We start from the raw sequence: 25,826 nt of genomic DNA on the forward strand, positions 1-25,826 counted from the left end.
ATTTCGCGCCTTTTTTTACTGACAAGATTTGGTTGACCAGCTATAGCACTCAACTGCACTGTAGACAATAGTACATTGTGCAACAGGGGTGTAAGTTAAATATTGCAAACGAGAGTAAGTTAAATCGCGACGGCTTGCCGGAGTATAAATATAATGCTGCCGAAATACGCTTGAAAACTTCAACGAAGGGCGCCAAAACCCGATTTCGCTCTACCCTGATCAAGAGCTCGGGCCAGCACTGGTTGCACTCAGGGGGTGCCGGCAGAGGTGAAAACTCAATGACTAGTGCAAAATGCACTATGTATAATTGAGGTTAACGCCATCTAGCGTCAGCGTTAATTACTTAAAACCCCTAAGCACATCACTGTTTGTACTCGAGTTATATTAATACCAGTTAGAGCGAAACTCACTAGATGGCATTTAAATCAATAAAGAAAAAACTCAATGACATTACATGTAACAGTTTTTCATGTAATGCCATTGAGTTTTTCTTTATTGATTTAAATGCCATCTAAATCTTACGGTCACGTGATCGTCTTACGCTGTCTCGAGTTTAACATTTTTCCCCACCTCAAAAAGTGCATAGCGCCGCTAAAGAAGTTTTCACTTCAAAGGGAGTAATGCCCTAGGGAAAACGCTTTTTCTATTACTCCCGCTAAGCCTACGTGCAATTCCACATACGTAGTATCTTCTTAGTAGTTTGTGAATTCCACATTTACTGAGCGAGTGTGATGAAAAGTAGATAGCTAATCTGAGGCAGGAGGCAGAGTTTGCTATTAAAAATAAGTATATAGCTGGTCAAGCAAATCTTGTCAGTAAAAAAAGGTGCGAAATTCAAGTTTTCTATGGGACGATATCCCTTCGCGCCTGCATTTTTCTAATTTGCCGCCTTTTTCTACTGACAAGATCTACTTGATCAGCTATACTTATCCGATTTTTTGAAATCTTAATTGGCAACACACAAACCATAAACTAATAGAATTTGAACCACAAATGATAGATTCGTTCCGATTGGACGTTAGTTCGTTACTTTAGGTGTTGTCACTGGGAGTGTTGTGTCGGGTGTCGGGTCTTTTTATTATAGAATCGACTTTGGTTGCATTTCAGTTGCTTCGGCATTAAAATTCAATCCGGTGCAGGATTCTCTTATTATTAGTGTAAATCTACCACAGGTAGATTCTGTCGTGGTATATTTGTGAGGTATTCAGAAATCTACAATGTCGAGCGACACCGCAAAGAACGTAAGTTTTGTTATTCATTTTCCTTTAATTATCACTCCGGTAGTTGTAGTTTTGTAGGCTCAGAGATAGGAAAAAAGCCCTTAAAACTGACTATTTAAAGAATTCTCGGATCATGAGTCATCGGGTAAAAGTAAACCAATATATACATACCAATACCACAGCGAAATTAGTTTCGTTACAGTTATGTGCGGATCTGTGTCAGTGTTTATGCGTGTGGACTGTTTGGAATATTTATCGCATGAATGTACTTTCCTTTCCTCGATAATGTTGACTTTTAAATACTGATTATGCGTGTAACTAGGCAGTATTGAGTATCTACTCATTATTTGCTGATGGATACAAAGTTCAATGCTCTCAATGAAGAAAGTCATAATATTGCATTATAGCGTTTTAAAGTATTTCTTGATTCTTCATGAATGCTGAGACAAACACTTTGTTGTGTTTTCTACCTCATTAAAAATGCCATTAGCCATTCATCATCATTAGTGTATTGGTTTGGGACTTAAACCAAGGAGAAAAAACTTATTCTTTTAGATTTTCTAACACATGTGGCACACATCTGTGGCTTTATTAGGGAAATGAATGTAAGTTACAAGTAGTAGCATGCTCTTCACTCATGCCTGAACAATAAGATACCTAAATTACCTATACTTGGCTAAAAGTAACTTGTAATAGGTGATTTAACTGCAATAAAAACTGTAAAATTTTCTCATTTTGTGATTTTTTAACCTTTTGCTCGGCTGGGCTGTTACTTTAACATGTTGAATGCAGCGGTATGGGGTTAAAAGATCCCATGTAAGTATGCTTAACCTTTTGGACGCCAATGACCGATATATCGGTCACAAAGCACAGAGCAACATAGACCTATGTGCATATACATAAAGTTCAACTTCAGTTTTGACACTTCAATGATGTGGCGTGGAAAAGGTTAATCATAGAATAAGTAATAAACACACTCAGTGTTCGAAAGGACACTTCCTACAAAACCGAAGTTTGACAGCGATTCAGGGTCGAATCATGATAACCCTTTCTAACTTATGGCACTATCCCTTTCGGTTATGTAGGGTTGTCAAAATTCAAGTGGTTATCTTATCTGTGGTTGTGCACGCAAAGGGACGTCAAGTTGTGTCAATCCTAATAATTGCTTGGAGAAATGCTGAGCCGAGTTTGCCTGAAGTCAGGAGTGTCTCCCCACTGGCTTAATTACAAACTAATTGCCACAGTGAAGGTTTTAAACAAATACACATACCATAAAACTCCTTTATATTCACAGTTTTCCAATCTGGAAACTCCAGGCTATGTTGGCTTTGCAAACCTGCCTAACCAAGTGCACCGTAAATCCGTGAAAAAGGGCTTTGAGTTCACCCTCATGGTTGTCGGAGAGAGCGGACTGGGCAAGTCTACGCTGGTAAACTCCTTGTTTCTGACTGATTTGTATCCGGAACGAGTTATTCCTGATGCCGTAGGTAAGATTTTTTGATCAATTTGTAAGTATTGTTTTTCAGAAGCTATATTTTTTATACCAAATCATACGGCCCGCCTAATGGTAAACAGTCACCATAGCCTAGGACTATACTGTAGCCTATGGACGCCTGAAACTCCAGAAGTGTTACATGAAATTATTTACGCTTCATCCTTTCATACAGAATTAGGCTTAATTTATAACTTATGAATATGTCAAAATGACTAGCAATCAGTAAAATGAATGAGGGCATTATGCATATTCCTAATAAGATGCTCTAATTTTACCTACTTATAATGTCCTAATTCATAGTTTACATAGTGGCTGATATTGAGAGAATTGCCACTTGGGCAGTTTAGATTATAAAAAAGCGGCCAAGTGCGAGTCGGACTCGCCCATGAAGGGTTCCGTATTTAGGCGATTTATGACGTATAAAAAAAAAACTACTTACTAGATCTCGTTCAAACCAATTTTCGGTGGAAGTTTACATGGTAATGTACATCATATATTTTTTTTAGTTTTATCATTCTCTTATTTTAGAAGTTACAGGGGGGGGGGACACACATTTTACCACTTTGGAAGTGTCTCTCGCGCAAACTATTCAGTTTAGAAAAAAAATGATATTAGAAACCTCAATATCATTTTTGAAGACCTATCCATAGATACCCCACACGTATAGGTTTGATGAAAAAAAAAATGTTGAGTTTCAGTTCGAAGTATAGGGAACCCCAAAAATTTATTGTTTTTTTTCTATTTTTGTGTGAAAATCTTAATGCGGTTCACAGAATACACTACTTACCAAGTTTCAACAGTATAGTTCTTATAGTTTCGGAGAAAAGTGGCTGTGACATACGGACGGACAGACGGACAGACGGACAGACAGACAGACATGACGAATCTATAAGGGTTCCGTTTTTTGCCATTTGGCTACGGAACCCTAAAAAAAGAGTTTTGGATAAATCACATGTTAGTTAGCACTTTTTCATCAGTGATCATAATTATTTATTTATTTATTTTTATTTATTTTATTGATAAACATGTTTACATGACTTTACAGCTAAACCAATGCGACACGAAACTTAAACTAACAGCAATAATTCTTATAACAACAATAATAGCACATTACACTAGTGTAGACAAATTACATTGGAACAGTTGAGCACCTAGCATCCATCGCCTCACAGAATCTCAAGCATTCAGTATACACTTCCGTCCATCTCCACGCAAATAGGTCGCATTATACTTTGTGATTCATAGAGATAAAAGAATCAGCAAGACTCAGACAGACATATATTGTGATCTAGCGACCCGCTCCGGCTTCGCACGGGTTAACAAATTATACATAAACCTTCCTCTTGAATCACTATCTATTAAAAAAACCACATCAAAATCCGTTTCGTAGTTTTAAAGATCTAAAGCATACATAGGAACTGACAGACAGCGGAAAGCGACTTTGTTTTATACTATGTAGTGATTAGTACTTATCGTCAGGTGATAAGCAAAAGTGACTACGAAATATCATTTGATATTTACCAGTCGCTTTTCGGTGAAGGAAAACATCTTGAGGAAACCGGACTAATCCCAATACGGGCCTAGTTTACCCTCTTCCAGGTCAGATGGCAGTCGCTTTCGTAAAAATTAGTGCCCACGCCAATTCCTGGGATTAGTTGCCAAGCGGACCCCAGGCTCCCATGAGCCGTGGCAAAATGCCGGGACAACGCGAGGAAAATGATGATAAAAGTCACTAATTACTATAAAAGAATTAAACAAAAATCAACCTTCTTTTCGTACTAATATGGTTCACTATGGCTATGAACTTGTGGAGGTACTTAGTGACTTTTGCTTGTCACCTGATGTTATATCAACTATCCCTTTTTTCTCATTTTGTTATCAGGTTTATTCACAATTATATTGTATTCACAAAGATGACTAAACCAAAAACCTCTAATAAACAATGTTATTTCAGAGAAAACCAATCAAACCGTGAAACTAGACGCCTCAACTGTGGAGATTGAGGAGCGAGGGGTGAAGCTGCGACTCACTGTGGTGGACACTCCTGGATACGGAGATGCCATTGACAATACTGACTCTTTTAGGGTAAGTTATCTTTTAGCATTAAGTTATGTGACGTTATCAATGAAAAGGGACCTTAGTGTAAGGCCTGAGTGGACGCTCGAAGCGGAGCGTTCGGCGGGACATGCAGCGTGGCGTCAGGCACACAAGTAATTTGTGCAATTTGCGCTACACGCATAACTCGAGCGTCCACTCAGGCCTTACACTTATTGTCGATGGCGCTTACGCCACTATTAGCGATGCTCAAATATAAATACAAAGCCGCAAGACACTGTGCGGCGTAAGCGCCATCGGCAGTAAGGTCCCTTTTCATAGATAATGCCCCATATATACAATATTTCGAGCCTACATCTTCGTGGCTTGTGTTGATTGCTAAATTTACAGATCAATCATATTTTAATTGAATTTCATACCTTCAGCTTTTCACTAGACTTAGGATATGTACCGTGATTACCTCTATTGAGGTGTTATACATTTTAGCGGGTGCTAACCGTGAACAAGATGCATGTAACTGCGTCGAAATATCGGGAGCTCGAAAACAATACAAAAGGTAATCACGGTCCATATCACGGTCGATATAAGTCTAGTGAAACTAACACTGAATCAGCCAGCTTTCTTGTTTTAGGGTGTTTAGACTTACGTTAAAAAGCAGAGGCTTTCAACCTGTTTTACCCCCAACACCATTAATATTTTTATAGCTATTTCATGGCTCTTTACCTCAGCACATTTGCGTACTTAATAGACGTAAAATTTTCCATTTTTTCTGGATTTGCCGTTGTTCTTCTTTAAGAGCCCTCTCTTGTTGTGAAATTAATTTAGCCATGTAAAAAGCTAGAAAACAACAAACTAGACTAACCCGTCGAACGCCCACCATACATCAAATTGATGCAAAGCAATTTGACCCATATTGATTTGTAGTAACACACGTCTGATACTGAGTCGCTACGACCCAAATTGAGTTAGCATCACACGTGTCTTGCTAGGGCGCTCCACGGGCTAAGTAAAGGTAATTTAACTAGGCAAGTTAAAATTTAGGCATGTAGATATTCCTAAACCCGTATGTGAAGAGACCGTGACATTGCTAGTTTTAATTAACCAATTGACCTTACGTATGTAAAGTGCACTATGGCTGCATATATTACGTTCAAGTGTTTCGCGTGCTACATTCATGTTATTGAATGAATAGACGTTATGTATTTGCAATTTTTGAAGTGAAAACTTCTTTAGCGGCGCTGTGCACTTTTTGTGATGGGGAAAAAATGTTAAACTCGTAACAGGTGTCACGTGACCGTAAGACGTAAGACGGACACGTGACCTGATCGAAAAACTGTTACTTCAATGTCATTGAGTTTTTCTTTATTGATTTAAATGCCATCTAGTGAGATTCGCTCTAACTGGTATTAATATAACTCAAGTACTAACAGCGATGTGCTTAGGGGTTTCAAGTAATGCGACGAAATAACGCTAGATGGCGTTAACCTCAATTATACATAGTGCTGCAGACATTTTGCAATAGTGATTGAGTTTTCACTTCTGCCGGCACTCCCTGAGTGCAACCCGTTGTTTTTTGCTTTGTTTCGCTTTCACCGTGTCACTTTCGTAGATAAGTTACTTAGTTAAGTTCATTTTAAAGTGAGGAATAAATAAAACATCTCAAAAGTACAGATGTGGTGCATAATTGTTTTCCGTCTTATTTTCTCGGAAACATTCGTATTTGTCATGCTACTTCAGTTAACGTCTATATACTTTTTGTACCGATACTGGCTGAAATAGCAAGACACGTTCGTACGTTTCCGTGAAAATACATGGGAAATAATTATGCACTACATCTGTAAACTAACTTGAAATCTTTAACTGTGTAAACTAACTTAAAATCATTTTTTAACAGTTATTTAAATAGTTACATTGGTTTGGTCACCTTTAGGGTCTATTTTACTCATCAGAAATACATTGCCACCATATTGCTACTCTATTGTAAAGTGTAAAAAGCCATAACCAAGTCACGTGTCCGGACGATTCGAATCAGCCCCGAGATACAGAAGATTGGTTACATTATGCGAGACTGTAATGTAGTATAGCATCCGCACATAGCGGTTATATTTACAAACAGCACACACGACCATGTTTGTTTGTCCACAGTCCATCATACAATACATCGACGAGCAATTCGAGAGGTTCCTACGAGACGAGAGTGGACTTAACCGACGCAATATCGTCGACAATCGCATACACTGCTGCTTCTATTTCATCTCGCCGTTTGGACACGGGTTTGTATACTTTACCCAAAACAAGCATGTTTTCCTAAAGTGTCATTCTATGGAACTTGCTAACTGTGTAAACAAAAGTCACTAGTATATTGACATTCAGAGACAATTTTAATATGGCAGTTTGTTTACATAGCAAGTTCCATAGGGTTACACTTTAGATCTTACGACTTTCGTTGAAATTCAAGCTTATGTTATGAATTGTTCATGGTTATGAATTTAATTTATTATGAAGAAACTTCCCTTTGTAAAATAAGTTGAAGAAGATATCTTAGGGACTTCTAAAAGAAGAAAATAGAATCTGTTGGCTCTAAGTTTATTTATAACAAAATCCGGGCACGTCACATTATTTCTTATCCTGCACGCCTGGAATATCATCTAAAAAGCGTGAAACGTATGATACATAATGGAGTCGCCTCCACGTCCGCGCCTGTCGCGGCATGATATGCTAGACTGTTTAGACCTTTTGTATGATATCTGCAATGTTAACCTTTTGGACTAGGAAAGATAATCTTTTGAGATGGGGAATTGGGGACAAGATGATACATCCTGCGAGTGTGGAGTCCCTCAAACAACAATACACATGAGACAGTGTTCTCTGTGCTTAACGATGTGCACTGAGGAAGATCTGAGGGCTACACCCCGAGGGCTAGAACTGGCAAAGCATTGGCAGACAAAAATTTAGTTTTAAGAAGTTTGATCCCTCTATTCCAAGAAGAAGAAGACCTTTTGGACGCCAATGACGGATATATCAGCACCGCATGTCCAACGCCAAAGACGGATTAATCGGTCACATACCACAGAGCAACATAGACCTACGTGCACATGCATAAAGTTCAATTTCAGTTTTGACGCTTCGGTGACGTGGCGTCCGTGTTTTGTGTTTAAAGCCCCATCTTCCTTTACAATGGGATACACGAGATATGAGACAGAGACAGTAAAAATATTTAAATATTAACCTTTTCGACGCCGTGTTAAGCCCCGTCTCCATATCGCGCGGCAAATCATCGAACATTGGCTCGCGCGGTAGACCGCGCGAGCCGCCGCGCGCAATGGATACCGGGCGCATTGAGTTGGCTCGCGCGGCAGCCCGGTATCCATTGCGCGCGGCTGCCTCGCGATCCAATGTTCGATAGTTTGCCGCGCGATATGGAGACGGGGCTTAACACGGCGTCGAAAAGGTTAATATTTAATTATTTTTACTGTCTCTGTCTCATATCTCGTGTATCCCATTGTAAAGGAAGATGGGCAGATTTGTATGGACACTGGCCTATGAACCAATAAGAATAAGCGACATACCATTGGAAAAGTATTTTTCACCTCAGCAGCTCGAACAAGGGTACTTTGCTACTTAAAAACAGTGAGCAAAATCGCATTTTGCTCACTGAGTGGGACAAAATGAGCAAAATGCGATTTTGCTCACTCAGTGAGCAAAATGCGATTTTGCTCACTGTTTTTAAGTAGCAAAGTACCCTTGTTCGAGCTGCTGAGGTGAAAATTAAATTGTTGGTATATCTTAGAAAACATGAGTGAATAGAGGTAAGTAATGAAGAAGGAATACATTTGTCGGGTTCTCTAATATGTTCTCACTGCTGAGGTGAAAAATGTTGTGTACTACACGAGATCAAAGTTATTTACATCTCGTGCGCTTTTGAGTCCCTTACTACGCTCAAGATTCTAAATTAGATTCACTCGCCACGCTCGTGAATCTATTATAGAATCTTTCGCTTGCACGGGACTCAAAATAAGCACTCGAAGAAATATCAAACTTTGATCTCTTGTTGTACAAATAACTATTTATACACTCCATTTTTTTGTATGACGAGACTTGTCAAATCACTGTTTAAAAAAATAAATTATGACCCAAAAAAACATAAGAAAACGAATAAAAAACTAAAATATCGTGACACCAAATCATCCACAATAACAAAACCTTAATGATCTGCGACACAGGAACTTAGTATCGAAAAAACTATACAGTCACGTTTAAACTCACACTACTTTTTGCAGTGATAACTTTTTTCACACAAAGATTTGGGACTATCTGCCATAGTAAAAGTATTAGAACTTAGAATAAGCTATCCAGTGACATATTGCTTGTCCTTATTGGTCATTAGGCCAATTTGCCCACCCTCCTTTGACGTGTAATGTACGAGTGTGTAATAATAAATATGAATATTAACCTGTCAGATCCCAAGGGCTCAAATTTGAGCCAGAACGCTTATTATTATTACGATGAGGAAATTGATATTCCGATGTACATACTTCTTTTGTGTTTTTTATTTATTTATTTGACATTTAGATTTTATTCTAGAAACATTCTAGACTAGTATTTTTATACAATTTTTTTTTCATGTTTGACGATCCTTTTGTGAAATTCTTAATTTAATTTAATTTGTGTTTAATTTGATTTGTATAATAATCTAATATTCTTATGGAATAATAACATCAATAAATTGCTCTGATATATAGCTTAAGATAATTTATAAGACTCAATTCCAATTTATTTATGAAATACACAATATATCACGTAAAATTAATTACAACTAACAAAAATAAAATAAACTAATAACTAAATATATACTAAACTAAAACTACCTAAAAAGTAAAAACCTACAAATAAAAAATTGGCCCCAAGTCTGTGCCGACCGGTAGGGTGCCCAGAAGGCTGGCGGCGTTGCCGCGCTGAACGGCAACGCCAATGCGTTGGACGAGGTATGCTCCAGCCTTCCGGTCACCCGTTGCGTCGATAAGGCGCTTGGCCAACTCCCTGTAAACGCTGTGCGCGCCTTGACCCCACGGCCCAAGCGTCTCCACCGCAAACGGCTCAAACATGCAGCCGCTGTCTATGGCTGCATATTTGCGCCGCTTGAGATGCTCTGCCGCATCGGCAGCAGCGCCAGCCCTAGAAGAGGTCCCTGGAAGATGGGACGGCGCGAGGGTATCCACGCACGTGGCGTCCCAGACGAGTGGTCGACCCAGCCTCCAGGGAACCAGCGTCATGCCATCTGGTCTCTTCCCGTCGTCACGCGCTAGCCCCGTCGGTTCTAGAACCGACGGCGCTCCGGCAGAGACGAAGGCCCGGCGCAGTATGTCATTAAGACTGGCGTGGCGTGCCATGCGGCCGGCGCTCTTGGTGCAAGAGAGGCCGTGAGTGCCAAACTTTGACACGTCAGTGCCGCAGTGGCAACGGTGTGGGGCCACGCATGCCGCCCCCAAGCGCAGCGATATTGCGAGCCTAAAAGTACTGCTCGTTAGGAGAGTGCCGAGATTAGTGGAAGGGAGTGCCTGCAGCCATGCGCCGGATTCCCATTTCGTTCCAGCAAGAAGACGAGCTCGCTCTACCGGGCTGGTGGCCGTTTCGTAAAGATTATCACGTACCAGCACGCAGAGCGGCTCGTCCCATTGATGCTGTGAATGACGCATCTCGGGCAGGTCCTTGTTGGGGCAGGCAGCCTTCCAGCTATCCACTGCTTCTGACAAAAAAGGTAAGTCCAAAATGTTGACTTCGTTGATTTTTAGAATTTTGATAAATAAACTTTGAATACTATGAACCGAAGAAAGGAAGGCAGGTAATGCGATACTAGAAATTTGACGGATCCCAATACCACCGTGTCTGATGGGCAAGGTGGCTTGGGTCCATTGACGGTTGTCCAAATGAATGTTCATGATTGAAAAAACTGTATTTTTTATAAGTTCGTCTAGTTTGGCCAAAAGTTGAGGATATTTCCAAAAGTGACTGCATCGAAGGGCATACGTAAATTTGGGTACAAACAAGCAGAATTTAATGATCGTGTAAGCCATGTGCGGGTTAATTTGGAGTAAGCGGTCCGAAAAATAACTAAAATTCTGGTGTTTGTCGTTGATATACCCTGGGAAGGCTTCGTCCAAGATGGGTGAACCTAATAGAAAAAGTGAGCTAGAATCTAAAATTTTGATATCTGGAGCGAAATTTTCGAATTTAGGAATTGCTGTGTCTTTTTGGGAATTGTCTAAAAAATATAGCTCACATTTTGAAAAATTTAAAGTCAAACCTATTTGTGAGAATTCTGTGGTGAGACTTTCTAGGTCTTGGACAACTTCGTCGACTTTGCCACCCAGAGTACCATCGTCAAGATACCAAACATTAAATTTTGAATTGAGGCGCTTAATAATCGGGTGGATAACCAGACTAAAAAGAGCTGGTCCCAGAGGGTCGCCTTGCTGACATCCGACGGAAGAGAATAAGAGGTTATTTTTGAAAAGTAATTTGGAGGGGTTGCTGTAGCATTGCCAAATAAAATTATAAAGTTCAGGGATTTTCTCTTTGACTTGTGTCAGCAAGGCGCCTCGATCGACCGAGTTAAATGCATTACGTACATCTACCTTTAGTAAGACCTCGCCTTCCTTTCTTATAGTAAAGGCACGTAGGGAGTGTACCGCTGCTTCACACCCACCTTTAGAGCCGAAACCTAATTGAAGCGGTTGGAAGTAATTCCTTAGTGTGTCTGATACGGCTTTGCAGCAGGTTTTGGCCGCCAGGCGGCGGTAAGTCGTACCTACCGCAATTGGCCTGATTCCCCCATCCTTCTTTGCCAGCGCACACAGGTTGGCTCCATATAAAATTTCAATGACATCTGGGTTAACTTTGCCCTGTAACATATGATTAATCAAGGATGTCAGACCTTTTAAAAGGGCCTCACCGGCTTCGCCGCAACAGTAGCCAAGTAGGTCCTTTAAATGTTGGGGCGACAGACCGTCAAGACCCCCTGCGGAGCCATTGGGAAAGGAGAAAATCGCGGCGAGAACCTCCTCGGGCGTTACTTGGAGGCATGGGTCAGAAGGGCCGGGAGGATCGGGTAGGATGGTGTTATTATCGGGGTTCGGGTGCTTGGATAGTAGGGCTGCCAAAGTTTCGGGTGTGTCCGGGGCGATCGCGTCACTTGAAAATAGGAGGCTTGCGGCGCCTTTAATATTTCCTTCTCCAATTTTCGTTTCGACGTGACGACGAAATGACAGGCTTTGTTTAAAAGCGGGTCTAGATAAGTTGGCAATGTTATGTGGATTTGAACAATTTTCTTTTATCCTTGATGTCAGTGAAATACCCTTTTGTGGGTCTGCTTTCACATGTAGAACTCTGTATGGGAAAGTAAGAAGGTGCTCCCAGGATTCTGGAGAGTTCTGACTCACGGCAGCTTTCACATCTGAGGTGAGTTTTTGAGCAACAATGATACGCGCGCTACGGGGAATACGTTTTATAATGGGAATAGAATTTTTTAAGTTACCTAGGGTTTCGGAAAAGGGTGGTTTGCTAATGTGGGACGAACTAGGTGATGCTGCTGGGAGAGAATCGGTTGGCGTGCACCCGGCTACCTGGATATTATGGGTTTTGCCGATGTGTATGTTGAGACCTCGTTGCCCTTTGAAAACACGGCCTTGTGGGCATTGTGGGCACTGCATTAAAGGTTCCGCATGTGAGGTAGAGGGGGCGGCATTTAAAGTATTTGCTGTACACGACATAGAAAACTTATCTAACAGAATACTTAGAACAAATATAAACAAAATACATATAAAAATGTTTTCAAAACTGCAAATTTCACTAACACGAAGTCATGCATATAAGTAGGTACTAAGGCGAAACTGCTGTTGCTTTGACCGTTAATAGAGATAAAATATAGATCACTTGAACGGTGCACTGGATCACTCGGAAAAAGGTGCACAGGAGTAAAAAATCACATAATTTTTAAAACGTAAATAAAAACATTTCTTGATTTCATTGATTGACGGCGGCTGTCACGTCCGTGTAGGGCCCCAAGATATGCGTTCGGGCTTCCACAAAGTATTCGCTTGCTATTTCTTAGTCTTTATAAGTATGTTACGATTCATAAGTGCTTGTTGCTAGGCCTACATGAATAAAGTATATTTTGACTATTGACTATGGTGACGTCACACACGTGGGAGTTGACGGGTTAATATCTGTATAATGTATGTATTCTGTTACCAGTTTGAAGCCTCTCGACATCGAGTTTATGAAGCAGCTGCACAACAAAGTGAACATCGTGCCCGTGATCGCAAAGGCCGACTGCCTCACCAAGAAGGAAGTCCAGCGGCTCAAGTCTAGGGTATCATTCTTTTAACATAGACAAAACATACATTTTCAAGCCAGATTTGACCCAAGGCATATTCTAGAACACAAATTGATGTGTTCTTCTCAATTTTCTGACGCTCGTAACTGGGCATTTTCATTTTAACTTGCACTTTAAAGCGCGACTTAAGTCGTGTTTCAGTAACGTCCAACCGTTACATTCCTGACAACATGTATGGGATTTGACATTTTTTTTTTTATCGTTTATTTGCCAGAAATGTGGTACATAAATTAGGTGGTAACATTCATCTTGAATAAATCGAACATCACATCTCGCCGAGAGTGTAGGCATGCAGATTTTACTTACAGTCTAGCATTTTAAGATTACCTATATACATATTTACAATTACAACAATTATGGTACAATTGCCAACACAAAATATAAATAAATTCAACGTTAAGAAATAATTCACGAATGTCAAATAGTTTTATTACAAGTTGAAATAAATAAATTAAATAAATTAAATTAAATAAATTACAAGATCAGCACGTATAAATTATGATAAATTATTAGAATTTACAACTATTCAGTGTCATACATACATGTCAATTAATTTGACCGTCAGTTTTGTAACGAGTGCTAACCGGCCGTTAAAGGTGCACAGTTAAGTGAAAATGCCCAACTACTCGAACTTCCAAGGATTCATTGAGGCATAGTTTTAGTAAAGAGAACGGGAAGCTATCATAGGATAGGAAGAGACCATGATTTTGACCTTCCACTGTCAAACATCTATTAGGCAGTGAGAGTTTTGTACATGATACTGTGACACTAGCAGGGATCGGAACCGGTTTTTTGCAAAAACTTCGAAATAACCATACTATTCGAATTATTTTATACTCGAAATGTGGGACTCAGTTGTGTTTTTAGGTAACAACTTCGTATTATTAGATTGCCCAATTAGAAATTAAATAATTAGCAAAGAACAAAAAAATACCATTTCGTTCCCATACAAAAAATACTGGTATCCGATCCCTGGACACTAGTCCATTCACTCCACTGACAATCCAAGCTCTAGACTGAGCTTAGGCCAATTCTTTCATGAAACCGATGCTGCCAAAAATACGGGGGTGCGGGGGGACGAGGTGAGCGAAACCCGTGCCGTGATTGGTCCGTTCAAAGACACGGACCAATCACGGCACGAGATTGACTCGAAGATGGAGTAACGCTACCGTATGTGTGGCAGAGGGGGTAGCGCGACTATGCTATGTCTAGAGGTTGGATTGTCCGTGATTCACTCTAACCAACTGACCTATCATTCCGTTAGCAGATTAAGATGCCTCTGCTTAGTACAAAATCGAAATAGCAATACGGTTTTTGTACAGCGGTACTGTTTTTCAGGTAATGGAAGAGATCGAGCGAGAAGGCATCAAGATATACCCGCTTCCCGACTGCGATAGTGATGAAGATGAGGATTACAAGGAACAGGTAGGAATTCCTATACATAATTTTATTTTATTCCCAATATTCACTTAGCCCAACCAAATGTAACAAGGTTCTATGTACAGTCGCTTATATTAGAATAGGAGCCATACTAGAAAATGCAAATTTCGCTGGCGTAGTCTCACTGTAAATGAAATGCGCACAACATGACACTATAAGAACTAAAAATTTCATCAGACGCTGTGATTAGTGTATTTGCTGCGATAAGGTACGCGTGTCGCAGTTCCCAATTCCGATCAAGCCATTACATAATTATTTTATTTTTTTACTTTGAATATTTTTACATCGTGATGTAACTCTTCTTACACAAAAGTCTTCACCTTCACCCGACCACAGAATAAATACCTAATAGGTACTGAAGAATCACTCTCTAACAAAACGCGTCTATTACGACAGATATGACCGCTAGGCTAGGCCACTACTATAGCTAGACACTAAAATTGGTGTGGACCGCATGTACTTGTAGCGACGCGACGAACCTGGGTCAACTTTAAGAGCCAACAGGAGTGGTCATTTCTCCATACAAACGTACTCGACTGTTTCCTCCGTGGGTTTTGAAGCTAGGGCAATGATTTTTTCAACACAGATTAATATTGTCAATATCTGTGTCGGACCGTTTTGCTTTTTTTTGATATTTTTGATTTTCAAGGCGAGGCGCTAGAGCCCTCCAAAAATGGCCTAATTGACTATGCCGCAATGAGAGGCGTGCTATTCAAAACTGACATCAATTAGTCAAAAAAGCAAAACGGTCCGACACAGATAATGTCATAATCATTTAGATTTCCAAATTTGGTTACGATTGGTTAAGTTTTGGAGGAGGAAACAGTCGAGTACGAAACCTCGATTTTTGAGATTTTTACACAGGATTTTTCGCCTTGTCCTTATCGCACTAGTTTTAGGAGCCGCTTCCGTTAGCGAGACGGGTATATGTATTTACCTAAAATATTTAAATCTTAGCTCCTGTTGGCTCTTAACATTTGATAATATGGGGCATTATCTATGAAAAGGGACCTTATTGTCGATGGCGCTTACACCGCACAGCGTCACGCGGCATTGTATTTGTATCGGAGCATCGTTAATAATGGCGTAAGCGCCATCGACAATAAGGTCCCTTTTCATCCTTTTTTTTTTCTTTTGGCGACCGGTCTGGCCTAGTGGGTAGTGACCCTGCCTGTGAAGCCGCGGTCCTGGGTTCGAATCCCAGTAAGGGCATTTATTTGTGTGATGAGCACAGATATTTGTTCCTGAGTCATGGTTGTTTTCTATGTATTTAAGTACTCGTATTTGTACATTATATATATCGTTGCTGAGTACCCACAACACAAGCTTTCTTGAGCTTACCGTGGGGCTTAGTCAATTTGTGTAATAATGTCCTATAATATTTATTTATTTATTTATTCATAGATAACGTCAAATATAAAAACTAGAAAGTTTTAGCAAGCTGGGGTTCTACGATTAGAACTATGCATTTTTCAAATAAAAACTGAATGAGATAAAATTAAGCTTTTTATTTTTTAACACACTGTGCGACTTGAACACGCAGGTCCGGCAGCTGAAAGAGGCGGTGCCGTTCGCGGTGTGCGGCGCGGGGCAGCAGCTGGAGGTGCGCGGGCGCCGCGTGCGCGGCCGCCTGTACCCGTGGGGCGTCGTCGAGGTCGAGAACCCCGACCACTGCGACTTCATCAAGCTCAGGACCATGCTCATGTGAGGGACTAAAGCATTGGATTCCTCCGAAAACGGTGCCGTCATATGACGGCCGTCATATAGCGGCAGCAAAAGACGGCCGTCTTTACGGTGGCGACATGTGGAAAGTACCACGGCGTCATAACACACCGTCATCCACCAAGGTCAAAGCGGCAAATTTGAAAAATGTAGGCGCGATGGGATAACGTCCCATAGAAAATTTGAATTTCGCGCCTTTTCCTACTGACAAGATTTGCTTGATCATCTATAATTTACTTGGAGGATGAAATATCATCAGAAGAGGAAAATAATCGTAGTACGGAATCATTTATTCAAATCTCGTGTCATTTATTCAAAATGGCGTCACCGCTATCTAATAAAACGTTCACGAAACTATCGACACCGTCATGACGGCCGTCATCTTACGTTACGTTGACAATCAACGTAACGTAACGCCGTCTAGGAAACCGCGCCATCTTGTTTACATAGACAACGTTCTAGTGACGTCAGTCAACGCTATATAGCGGCCGTAATATGACGGCACCGTTTTCGGAGGAATCCAAAGCTTAAGCGCCGTTTACACCGTCCCACTGACCCGAGGTCAACCGGTTAAACCTGGAGTCTGACGATGTACAGTCACGCTCCGTGGTTGTTACGCCCCTTAGGGTTCTAGCTATTTTGGATATTCCATAGCGTAAGTATGGAACAACCAATTTAGCTAGGACCCTAAAATGGCGTAACAATCCCGTGTGGTGACTGTACAATTAATACAAATAAATCTATTCTATTCTACAAGTACAATTTGATACTGGGTTAACGGGTTAACCCCGGGTTATAGTTTGTTTTTTTTTAGCATTAGAAAAAAGGTAAACAATCTCGATGTGTCTTTTAATTGAAAAACACGTTTTAAAAATAAGTCACGGCAAATATGTAACAATTATTAATCTAATACGATCATTTGTATTCTTCAGCTTTCATAAACTATAGTTACTGATTTTCAAAAAGCGTTTTTCAATTAAAAGACATGTCAAGATCGCTTACCTTCTTTCTAATGCTAAAAAAAAAACGAACTATAGTGGGATGGTGCAAGTGGCCCTAAGACTTGAGCAACAATTTTGTATTTGGCTTATATTACGTCTGTCGGCCTAGCACATGATTGGCGCGACAGTGTCTCGCGGCGAAATAGACTACCCGACTTTTTCTAAGTATCTTATTAAAAAGAGGACCCGTCCCTCAAGGAGGTGACGACCAGTCTATCTCGCCGCGAGATACTGTCGCGCCAATCATGTGCTAGATTGGCTGTCGGGCGGCAGGGATCGGCGCGACAATATCTCGCCCGCGAGATAGTCTACCCGTGTTTGTCTAACTGTATTATTTAGAGATGGACTTGTCGCAGAGGCAGAGACATACACTAACAATATATTTAAATAGTACATACACAGACAGACTTAGGCAGAAGGGGGAGGACCCCCGCTCCGAGGCGTTTCTGGTGCAAAGGCTATCCATAGCCATCCAGCGCGGCATTGCCGCGAGTGTTATGGGCACTTATGCACCGGAAGCATCTAGGAGCGGCAGCAATGTTTAGTTAGTAGTTAGTTTGTAAGTATGACCGTATGTATGTCTTTTTAATTGTATTTTAACCTGTCTTTTACTGCAATAAATGCTAAAATAATTAAATAGTACATTACGTTACGATTCAAGTGCGAAAAGTAGGAAATTCCCACGTATATTGTACAACGTTTTACAGTACATATGGCCCTTTAATTTTTTGACATAGTATTGCCCTTAATCCCGCCTTAGGGTGGTAAAGTGACACCATGTGTACTGTAATAGCTATTTAATATATGTTATTATTGCAGCACGCACATGCAAGACCTGCAGGAGGTGACGCAAGAGGTGCACTATGAGAACTACCGCTCGGAGCGACTCGCGCGCAACGGGCAAGTGCCCAAGCGACACACGTGAGTGTATAGTAGAGATTTGTTTTAATATGGGATAGGTCAAGTGAGGTAAATGCAACTATGGGGTTATTGCGTCTCTCCGTTCTTTCTCGAATACGATTGGTCGAAACGCCCTCCCGTCGTCTAGTAATAAAGCCTGAGCTACTTGGAAATGAAACGTTGCATAGTAGAGGGCGTTTCGACCAATCGTATTCGAGAAAGAACGGAGAGACGCAATAACCCCATAGTCGCATTTACCTCACTTGACCTTAGTACGACACGTAAATAAAATTAACACTTTTCTTTTATAAAGAATATGCTTCGCGCCGAACAAGGGAACATAAGTAATATTTATTCAGCAAATAGGCCACCAGAGCACTTTTATACGTCAACATGGAATTTACATACAAGACAAAAAAACTTATAAATAAATATTCAGGTCAACGGAGAGTGGGTTGAGCGAGTCTGACTCCAATGGACTGAGCAATGGATCTAGTGAGGACCCCGCCGAGAGAGAACGCGCGCTGCGTGAAAAGGTACGTTTTTGGGAGAGGAGTTACTTTTCTCTGTCACTCTAATTACGCCTCCATTGGAGTAAAAGAGAAAGATCCCCGCAATTTGCGTAATTCGGTTTTCGCGGTAGCCCCTCAGTGTATTGCGATATACCGGGTGTACTCCTCAAACTGACCAACGTTTGTTTGGCAACTTTAAAAAATAACTTGTGTTCTGATTAGACGCGATTTATTGCGAATTTCAATTAGGTACAATGATAAAGGTGCACATTGAAGATAATATTTAATTTGTATAAAAAAAAGGACGTCTAAAGTCTTATTTAAAAAATATACTGAACAAAAGTGTCACTGTTTGAGTAGTATACATTCTATGTTTTAATTATTTTCTCCTGTTACAGACCACCCCGGTATATATTTTGTAACATTCAACGCTAACATGTAGTTATTCATTACATGTCAAAAAACTAGTTCTATTGTCAACTATTCTAAACGATCTATAGGTATCTTAAGTTTACGGGCGACCGGGTTTATCATTTCTTTGAGGCACCAACTTCTCAAATCACTATGAGGAATCCAGCTAGTAGCAATCCCTAACAGAGCGCCGCCTGCTTGCATGCCGATTGAGATTATTAATATAAAACTTAAACATACCTATCTGTGCAGGAGGCAGAGCTGCGGCGCATGCAGGAGATGCTTGAACAGATGCAGCGACAGATGCAGCTGCAGGCGGGCAGCACCACCACCGCATAGTGCCACACTCCCGCCCTGGTGAGATACCACCTTATTGTATAGTCCCTTAAGGTCCATTATGCATTACAATGTACACTCCGTTTCAATCTAATTGGTTTTGTTTGTGTTTGGTTTTCAAAATTGAGCACAAGTCGGAATTTACAAGCGCACCGACGTAAATAATAGAAACCTTCAGAACCCGTACCATGAGTCACTGACAGTGTCAAAACTGACATATACGCTATCGAGAACGTAATTTACTTTTTATACATCTCGTTAATTAACAAGTAAATCACGTTCTCGATAGCGTTTATGTCAGCGCCAAACTGATGGTAGCCGTACAGGAATATATTTTTTTTTCAGTTGGTGGCAAAGTCCGCCGTTCGCCTACCGGGCGCTTGCAACTTCGTGGACTCCATCTTACGCGTGATCCCGTATTGCGTCAACTCCCTCTAATGCCATTTATGTAGTTCTGTCAAAAGGTACCGTCAATCTCGGCTTAGAACCAGGGATGTTGCGAATATCCGCAACCGCGGAACTTCCGCATTATTTTCAACATCCTCATCCGCATAAAATCGATGCGGAGTTTAATGCGGATGCGGATGTGGAACAGGTCGGTACAGGAACGTCTTAGCATCGGCGTAAGTGCTAGACTGCTAGGTAATTTAGTCATTAGCCAAAAAACCTATTAGAAATGAGCAGTCAAGCGTGAGTGGGACTTAATGTACGCGAGTCCGACTCGCACTTGGCCGGTTTTTTGTAATAAAAATGACTAAAATGTAATATTTGACGTTTTTTATGTACCTAACTTGACATACGCATCCGCGGATGTGAGCCTTAAAAAAACCGCATCCGCGGATGTCAAAAAATCGGCAGCCGCAACATCCCTGCTTAGAACGCCACGCCCACGCCTAAAGTGTGCACGTCATCGTAAACCTTATCGGAATGCACGAAGGTTGATATTGGGTTGTATTTGTAACCGCGCGCGTCAATTGACGTCTATGGCGGTCAAAGGGTGCTGCCATAGTATTGACATTAGAAATGGTCGTTGCTACGAATTGTCAGTACCTTTTGGCTCCCTAATCTCTACTCTATCCTCCTAAGGCCCAAGGTCCTACCTATAGTACCTATTCAGTTTTATGTAATTTAAACTATGTTCAATTGAAACAGAGTCGCTTTTGCTTTGTTTCGTTCAATTTTCAAACAACGCAAAATCAACTCTACGTCCTACAGTTTAGGTTCAAATTTGGGCCCTAGGAGGCTATCTCGAAAATTCTGTCGAATATTGTGATGTTACCACTGCAAGAGTATCTGATAAAATGTAATTGAGATTAATAGCTTCGGCAAATCGAATAGACTGTACGAGTTATTATTACCGATCTGATTGTTACTAGGCGTGCTCTGACGCATTTAAAACGAAAAAGAATTATAGTTCGTAGATATTTGTCATTGTCGGGCAAAAGGTACCACTACGTCAATAAAGTATGTCAATGTGCATAACAATGGCACAGAATAAGTAATAGTATTATCATACAGAACGGACACGCACCGCCCCGCCCCGACTCGGATTTCCTCGCCCCGCGACTGGCCGCGACATGAATGTGTGCGTAAGTCGCTCTACTGAGAGAATGCCAGAAGTCCGTCAGATACACAATGACGCGTGTACAGACGTGCCGCGCACACATAAACGCAAATCATTTTTGATGTATGGCGTGTCCGCCCTGTGACAATGGCGCCCGCGGAAGCTAAAAAAATACTTTATTTCTTTATTGACAAGACAAAGCGGTACCTTTTTCTGCAACTGACACATTTATATTTAACAATCTCTCTATTCCTAGTTGTTAAGACGCAATATTCCTATTGTGATACAGGCTGTTCCGGATTACGTAAAATCTTCCGAATTTTTCTATTATTTTAAATTAAAATGGAATGATCTGTATCTGTGCCGAGATCTAAATTTGTTAAATCTGAAGCTTTCTATTCATCTGTAATGTTAAATTTCCTAAGTATAAGCAATTAAGCATAGAATACAGTTATTTTAAAGTCATACAGTCTTAAGGCTCCTACACACTATGCCGGCAACATACCCGCCGGGCTTGTTTGGCCGCCGGCATAGTGTGTAGGAGCCTTTACATCTTTGGGTCTTAAAGTCCATGAGTGAGGCCAATATATAGGGTTACCCTGTATACTTTTTCTGCTAACTTGTTGGTATATTTAACATTACAACTGAAAATATGAAGCCGATTTTATTCCTAAAACTAGATTTAAAACTGACAATTGTAGACTAATAGGGCTTTTCATGATTTCAGTATTGTTTACTGAGTTTCAATTTTTAATGGTAGGTAGTAAAATATGTCTGATCATCTTATATCTCAAAATATTTGTGTCGCTTAACTTAAGTCGGGTAAATCCATTCCAGCCCTCTCAGCAAATATCTACCCTATTACCTGTCCGCATAATCTGACAGATGGATTTACCCGACTTTGAAGTTATGTGACTCTTTTTTGGACGTGATGTGATTGAATGAGTTTTTACGGAGTATATTTTTTCTGTAACTTAACATATTGGACTCACTGGGCTAGCACATTTCCATCTTGTGCCATACATATTTTCTTTATTTTATACTATACATATTTTCAAGTATTCGATTGTATCACGATTCTCAAATTTTATAGTATTACCTTTTTTTAAATGACTGATTTTATGTATTCTATTTTACGTATACTCGAATTGTAATCGATTTAGGTTAGCAATTATATTATTCTACTAACATTTTTTATATTTTTTTACTATTTAGCGGATGATTTTATAACAACTAGTGTCAAATGTAAGGCTGAGAAAGCATATGTGAAATGAATAGTTATACCACTTATACCTACATGCTAATATGACAATTTCTATTAAAGTTATAAGTAATTATGTAATTTAATAAATGAATATTACTATCAGTTAAAATTAAAGATTAATTAATATCATAGCATAACTTCTCACAGGCCTAATAAAGGAATACGAATATATTTTAGAACATTATAGATCTATCTAGTACTTAAGATAAGTTCAAATGTATTGCATTTGAAATTTAATTCCATATTGTTGCATTTATTTTTTACTACATTTTCAATTGCAACATCATCCATAGGAAATCCTTCTTAGCTATGTAAAAAATTAGAAATTGGCTAGATTTATCTGAATAATTCCTAAACGATTATTGGTGCCAAAGGTTAATATGACGGCAAAAAAGTCATTATATTTATATAATTAATGAAGAAGTAGCACAAAATTGAATGAGACAGGAAGCACAGCAGTAGAAATTTAATGTCCAGGCTGCCCTGTCATTTACTGCAATAATCTGATTTCATTTGTATGTAACCATTATATTTTTTCTAATAAAATATATGAAATATAGCTCCTTTTTTCTTTTTTTTACCCTTCCCGCCCTGAATTCGAGAGGAAAGCATTAAGTTTTGGGGGGTATCAAGTGTTTCTGATCCCCCCGTGCCCTAGCAATAAGCCGGGGCTACCGGAGGGCGCCGTGGTGGAACGTCATCGATCCCAGTTCGCCCTCACGAACAGCAAAGAGGGTGAAACGCCGGAGTGGGTTTAGTGGGTAGGGCCAAATCTCCAGCCAGCTTTATTAGGATTTCCACTCCGTCAAAAAAAGGCCCTTTCGTTTGTTATCAGACTAATGTATGGCCAGTGATGGCCAGCCTGTATCTGTCGAAGCTTCGACATGAAATAAAATGTGTAGGCTGTAAAACGTGGAAAATATGACCGCATACACTCAAAACGCATCATCCCTTAAATGCGTAATCGGCTAAAAAATATTAAAACTTCTGTTAATTTTTTCAGGTTGATCAGGATCCAAACATCAGATTCTTTAATTTATTCTCCTCGCAACATTTTCTTGTTGTACTCAAATTTTTGACAGTGTTGCCAGATCGTACCTTTTAGTACGGTTTTGCGTACTATTTTGGATCCTTGCGTACCTTTTTTGTACGCAGCGTACATCGTACTAAATTCGTACCTTTTGAAGTACGATAGTTTAAAAAAAAAAATCGGTATGTTGGTTAATTCGGGGCAAAATTTCTAATTTGAAAATAATGGCCAACATAAAAAAGTACCATGTACATGTAGGTACTATAAGGAAATTAAAATTATGGACAATATATGTCCAAACAATGTACTTACGTAATTACAAATAGCAGTTGCAGTCGGCAGTTGTGTCTTAACAAAACTCTGATAGTCAAAATTCGGTCGGCCATAATTTTTCATGTATATCAATTTAACTTTGTTTATGTTAAAATGTATTTACTGAGAGAAATACTTAAAACAAATGAGTTGTATTGTGTATTTTAAAATACTTAGTTCTTTTTTTAATTGCAATCGCAAAATGATAGCAAAATGTAGGCAAACGCTGATGCTGTTTTATAATATAACCTTTTTGAATCTGAGGGTCTACCGCGAAAACCGAAATAAGCAAATTGCGGGGTTCTTTCTTTTTTACTCCAATGAAGGCGTAATTAGAGTGACAGACAAAGATGCCCGCAATTTGCGAACTTTGATTTTCGCGGTTATAGCCCTGAGGGTCAACCGCGAACCACTTTTGACTTGTGGCCTCTCTGTCTCACTTATGAATTCGTACGTAAGTGTGACAGGGAGGCAGGCAACACGTCGAAGGTGGTTCGCGGTAGGCCCTCTGGACTAGTCAAGTTATTTTTTTTCCAAACAGGGCTATAACCGCGAAAATAGATGTTCACAAATTGCGGGCATCTGTCTCTGTCACTCTAATTACGCCTTCATTGGAGTAAAAGAGAAAGATCCTGCATTTTGCGAATTTAGGAATTCGCGGTAGTCCCCCAGATTCTTCAGAAATATTATTTCTGTAAGAATTTATCCTAAAAAAAAATCCGTGCTTTTTTACCCAAATCGTACTTTTTTTGACGTACTTACGTACAAAAGCTGGGAGCGCTCTGGCAACACTGATTTTTGATTTGACAGATCCGCCATGCCATAAAGCGCTTGTGTGTAAATTTTACTGTGCAAAAATAAATAAACGGCTTACGGTTATTCGTTGATTTGTTTTATTGTGAATAGCAATGGCTATTGTGGAGGACGAAGTACGCAACGAGTCGGAGGAGGAGAATGAAATAGAGGTCGTGGTGGAAGAGGATGACGCAGACCAAGACTCTGATGAATCCGACGTAAGTATTCCGAATTTCCTTTCTTTCTCGACAAGCACAACAATGGTATAATAAAATTGAAATCGGATCACCAGTTAACCTAGCGTGCTATATAAACATTGTAGGTACTTGATAAATTGATGAAAATGTTAACCTTCGCTGGCGTAAAAGTGTGATCGTAGTTGTTTAGAATGTCGGGATAGACGGGCAGCTTAAAAGCTTACAAAAATCTTTCTTATAAGAATGTTTAGAAATACGAATAACCATGAATAGTATTCTAATAACAATATGGCTTTAACTTTCCAACATGACATGAGAAAGATTTGTAATCAATTCATAAAATTAAATTCAATTTGTCATCACTAGTCATCAGGCTTTCTGAGAAACATCACATCGTAGATCCTCTTTGTTGGTAATAATATATGAGCTGCCAAGACCACAAAAAGTAAACACTAAAATATATATGATTAAGCTTGGGAGTTGTAAGTTGAAATTCCATCTTATGAGCTTCATGCAGTAATTTCTCTCCCACTGTTATAATGTCATCTCATAAGATAAGTTACCTTTGCATTCCACCATTGAGTAGCTAATTAATGTGTTATTTCTGTTGTTCAGGATGACGATGATGAGGAAGTGTTGGAGAGAAAAGTCGCAGAATTGGAGCAGAGGATCTCTGAGGATCCCTATAACTATGATGAGCATATTGAACTGATCCAGGCTTTATGGTAGGTGCTAGTTAGGCTGTAGACTAAATGGAAACTTGAGTGTCGGCAACAAGCCCGGCCTTAAAATTAACAAGGAATATAGATATATCCCGCCCTTCTGTTGAAGATAACTTTATCCTCCTGAGTCCCTGAGGCCTTAGGATTTAATTCATATCGAATTTTGAATTAAAATGGAATACAAGAAGGTTCTAAATTCAAAATTGCATAATGACAAGGGGGACTTAGAAGACTACTACCAGAACTGACTGTTGTTTTATCTTCACAGGGGACTCTCAGAGCTGGACCGCTGGCGTGCGGCGTTTGACCGACTTCAACAGATGTTTGTTCTGAAGGATGTTCATTGGCTCCTTCGGATCCAGACCGAGGAGACATTAGCACACTCGCCCGAAGCTAAAGAGCAGTTAGTTGAGATGTTCAGGCAGGCTTCATTGGATTGCTATTGTGAGTTTTTG

The 25,826-nt window shown here is 40.0% G+C and overlaps 2 protein-coding genes across 2 annotated transcripts in view; both read left to right on the forward strand.

The window, feature by feature from the left end:
- Positions 1–1,091: 1,091 nt before the first annotated feature.
- LOC134656907 (septin-1) lies at positions 1,092–19,959 on the forward strand. The gene is made up of 11 exons (XM_063512457.1): positions 1,092–1,241; positions 2,515–2,707; positions 4,670–4,800; positions 6,916–7,043; positions 13,024–13,141; positions 14,504–14,590; positions 16,149–16,309; positions 18,148–18,249; positions 18,668–18,764; positions 19,404–19,508; positions 19,833–19,959. Exons 1-10 carry the CDS (start codon positions 1,218–1,220, stop codon positions 19,488–19,490), a joined length of 1,128 nt encoding a protein of 375 aa, XP_063368527.1. The 5' UTR covers positions 1,092–1,217; the 3' UTR covers positions 19,491–19,508; positions 19,833–19,959.
- A 4,498-nt stretch (positions 19,960–24,457) lies between these two features.
- LOC134657048 (squamous cell carcinoma antigen recognized by T-cells 3) overlaps positions 24,458–25,826 on the forward strand; it is a 28,501-nt gene continuing 27,132 nt past the window's right edge. Inside the window, exons 1-3 of the mRNA XM_063512600.1 lie at positions 24,458–24,670; positions 25,265–25,374; positions 25,640–25,815. Coding sequence (XP_063368670.1) covers positions 24,566–24,670; positions 25,265–25,374; positions 25,640–25,815 — 391 coding nt within the window. The 5' untranslated portion in view covers positions 24,458–24,565. The remainder of the gene's footprint in view (positions 24,671–25,264; positions 25,375–25,639; positions 25,816–25,826) is intronic.

Source organism: Cydia amplana, chromosome 19, assembly GCF_948474715.1.
Source record: "Cydia amplana chromosome 19, ilCydAmpl1.1, whole genome shotgun sequence".
NCBI lineage: Eukaryota > Metazoa > Arthropoda > Insecta > Lepidoptera > Tortricidae > Cydia > Cydia amplana.

Excerpts from the sequence above, each read along its gene's own strand:
- LOC134656907 (XM_063512457.1), top strand. The coding sequence starts at position 1,218 with ATGTCGAGCGACACCGCAAAGAAC. Across the intron at positions 4,801-6,915 it reads ACAATACTGACTCTTTTAGG|TCCATCATACAATACATCGA; the intron begins GTAAGTTATCTT and ends GTTTGTCCACAG. Across the intron at positions 18,250-18,667 it reads CAAGTGCCCAAGCGACACAC|GTCAACGGAGAGTGGGTTGA; the intron begins GTGAGTGTATAG and ends ATAAATATTCAG.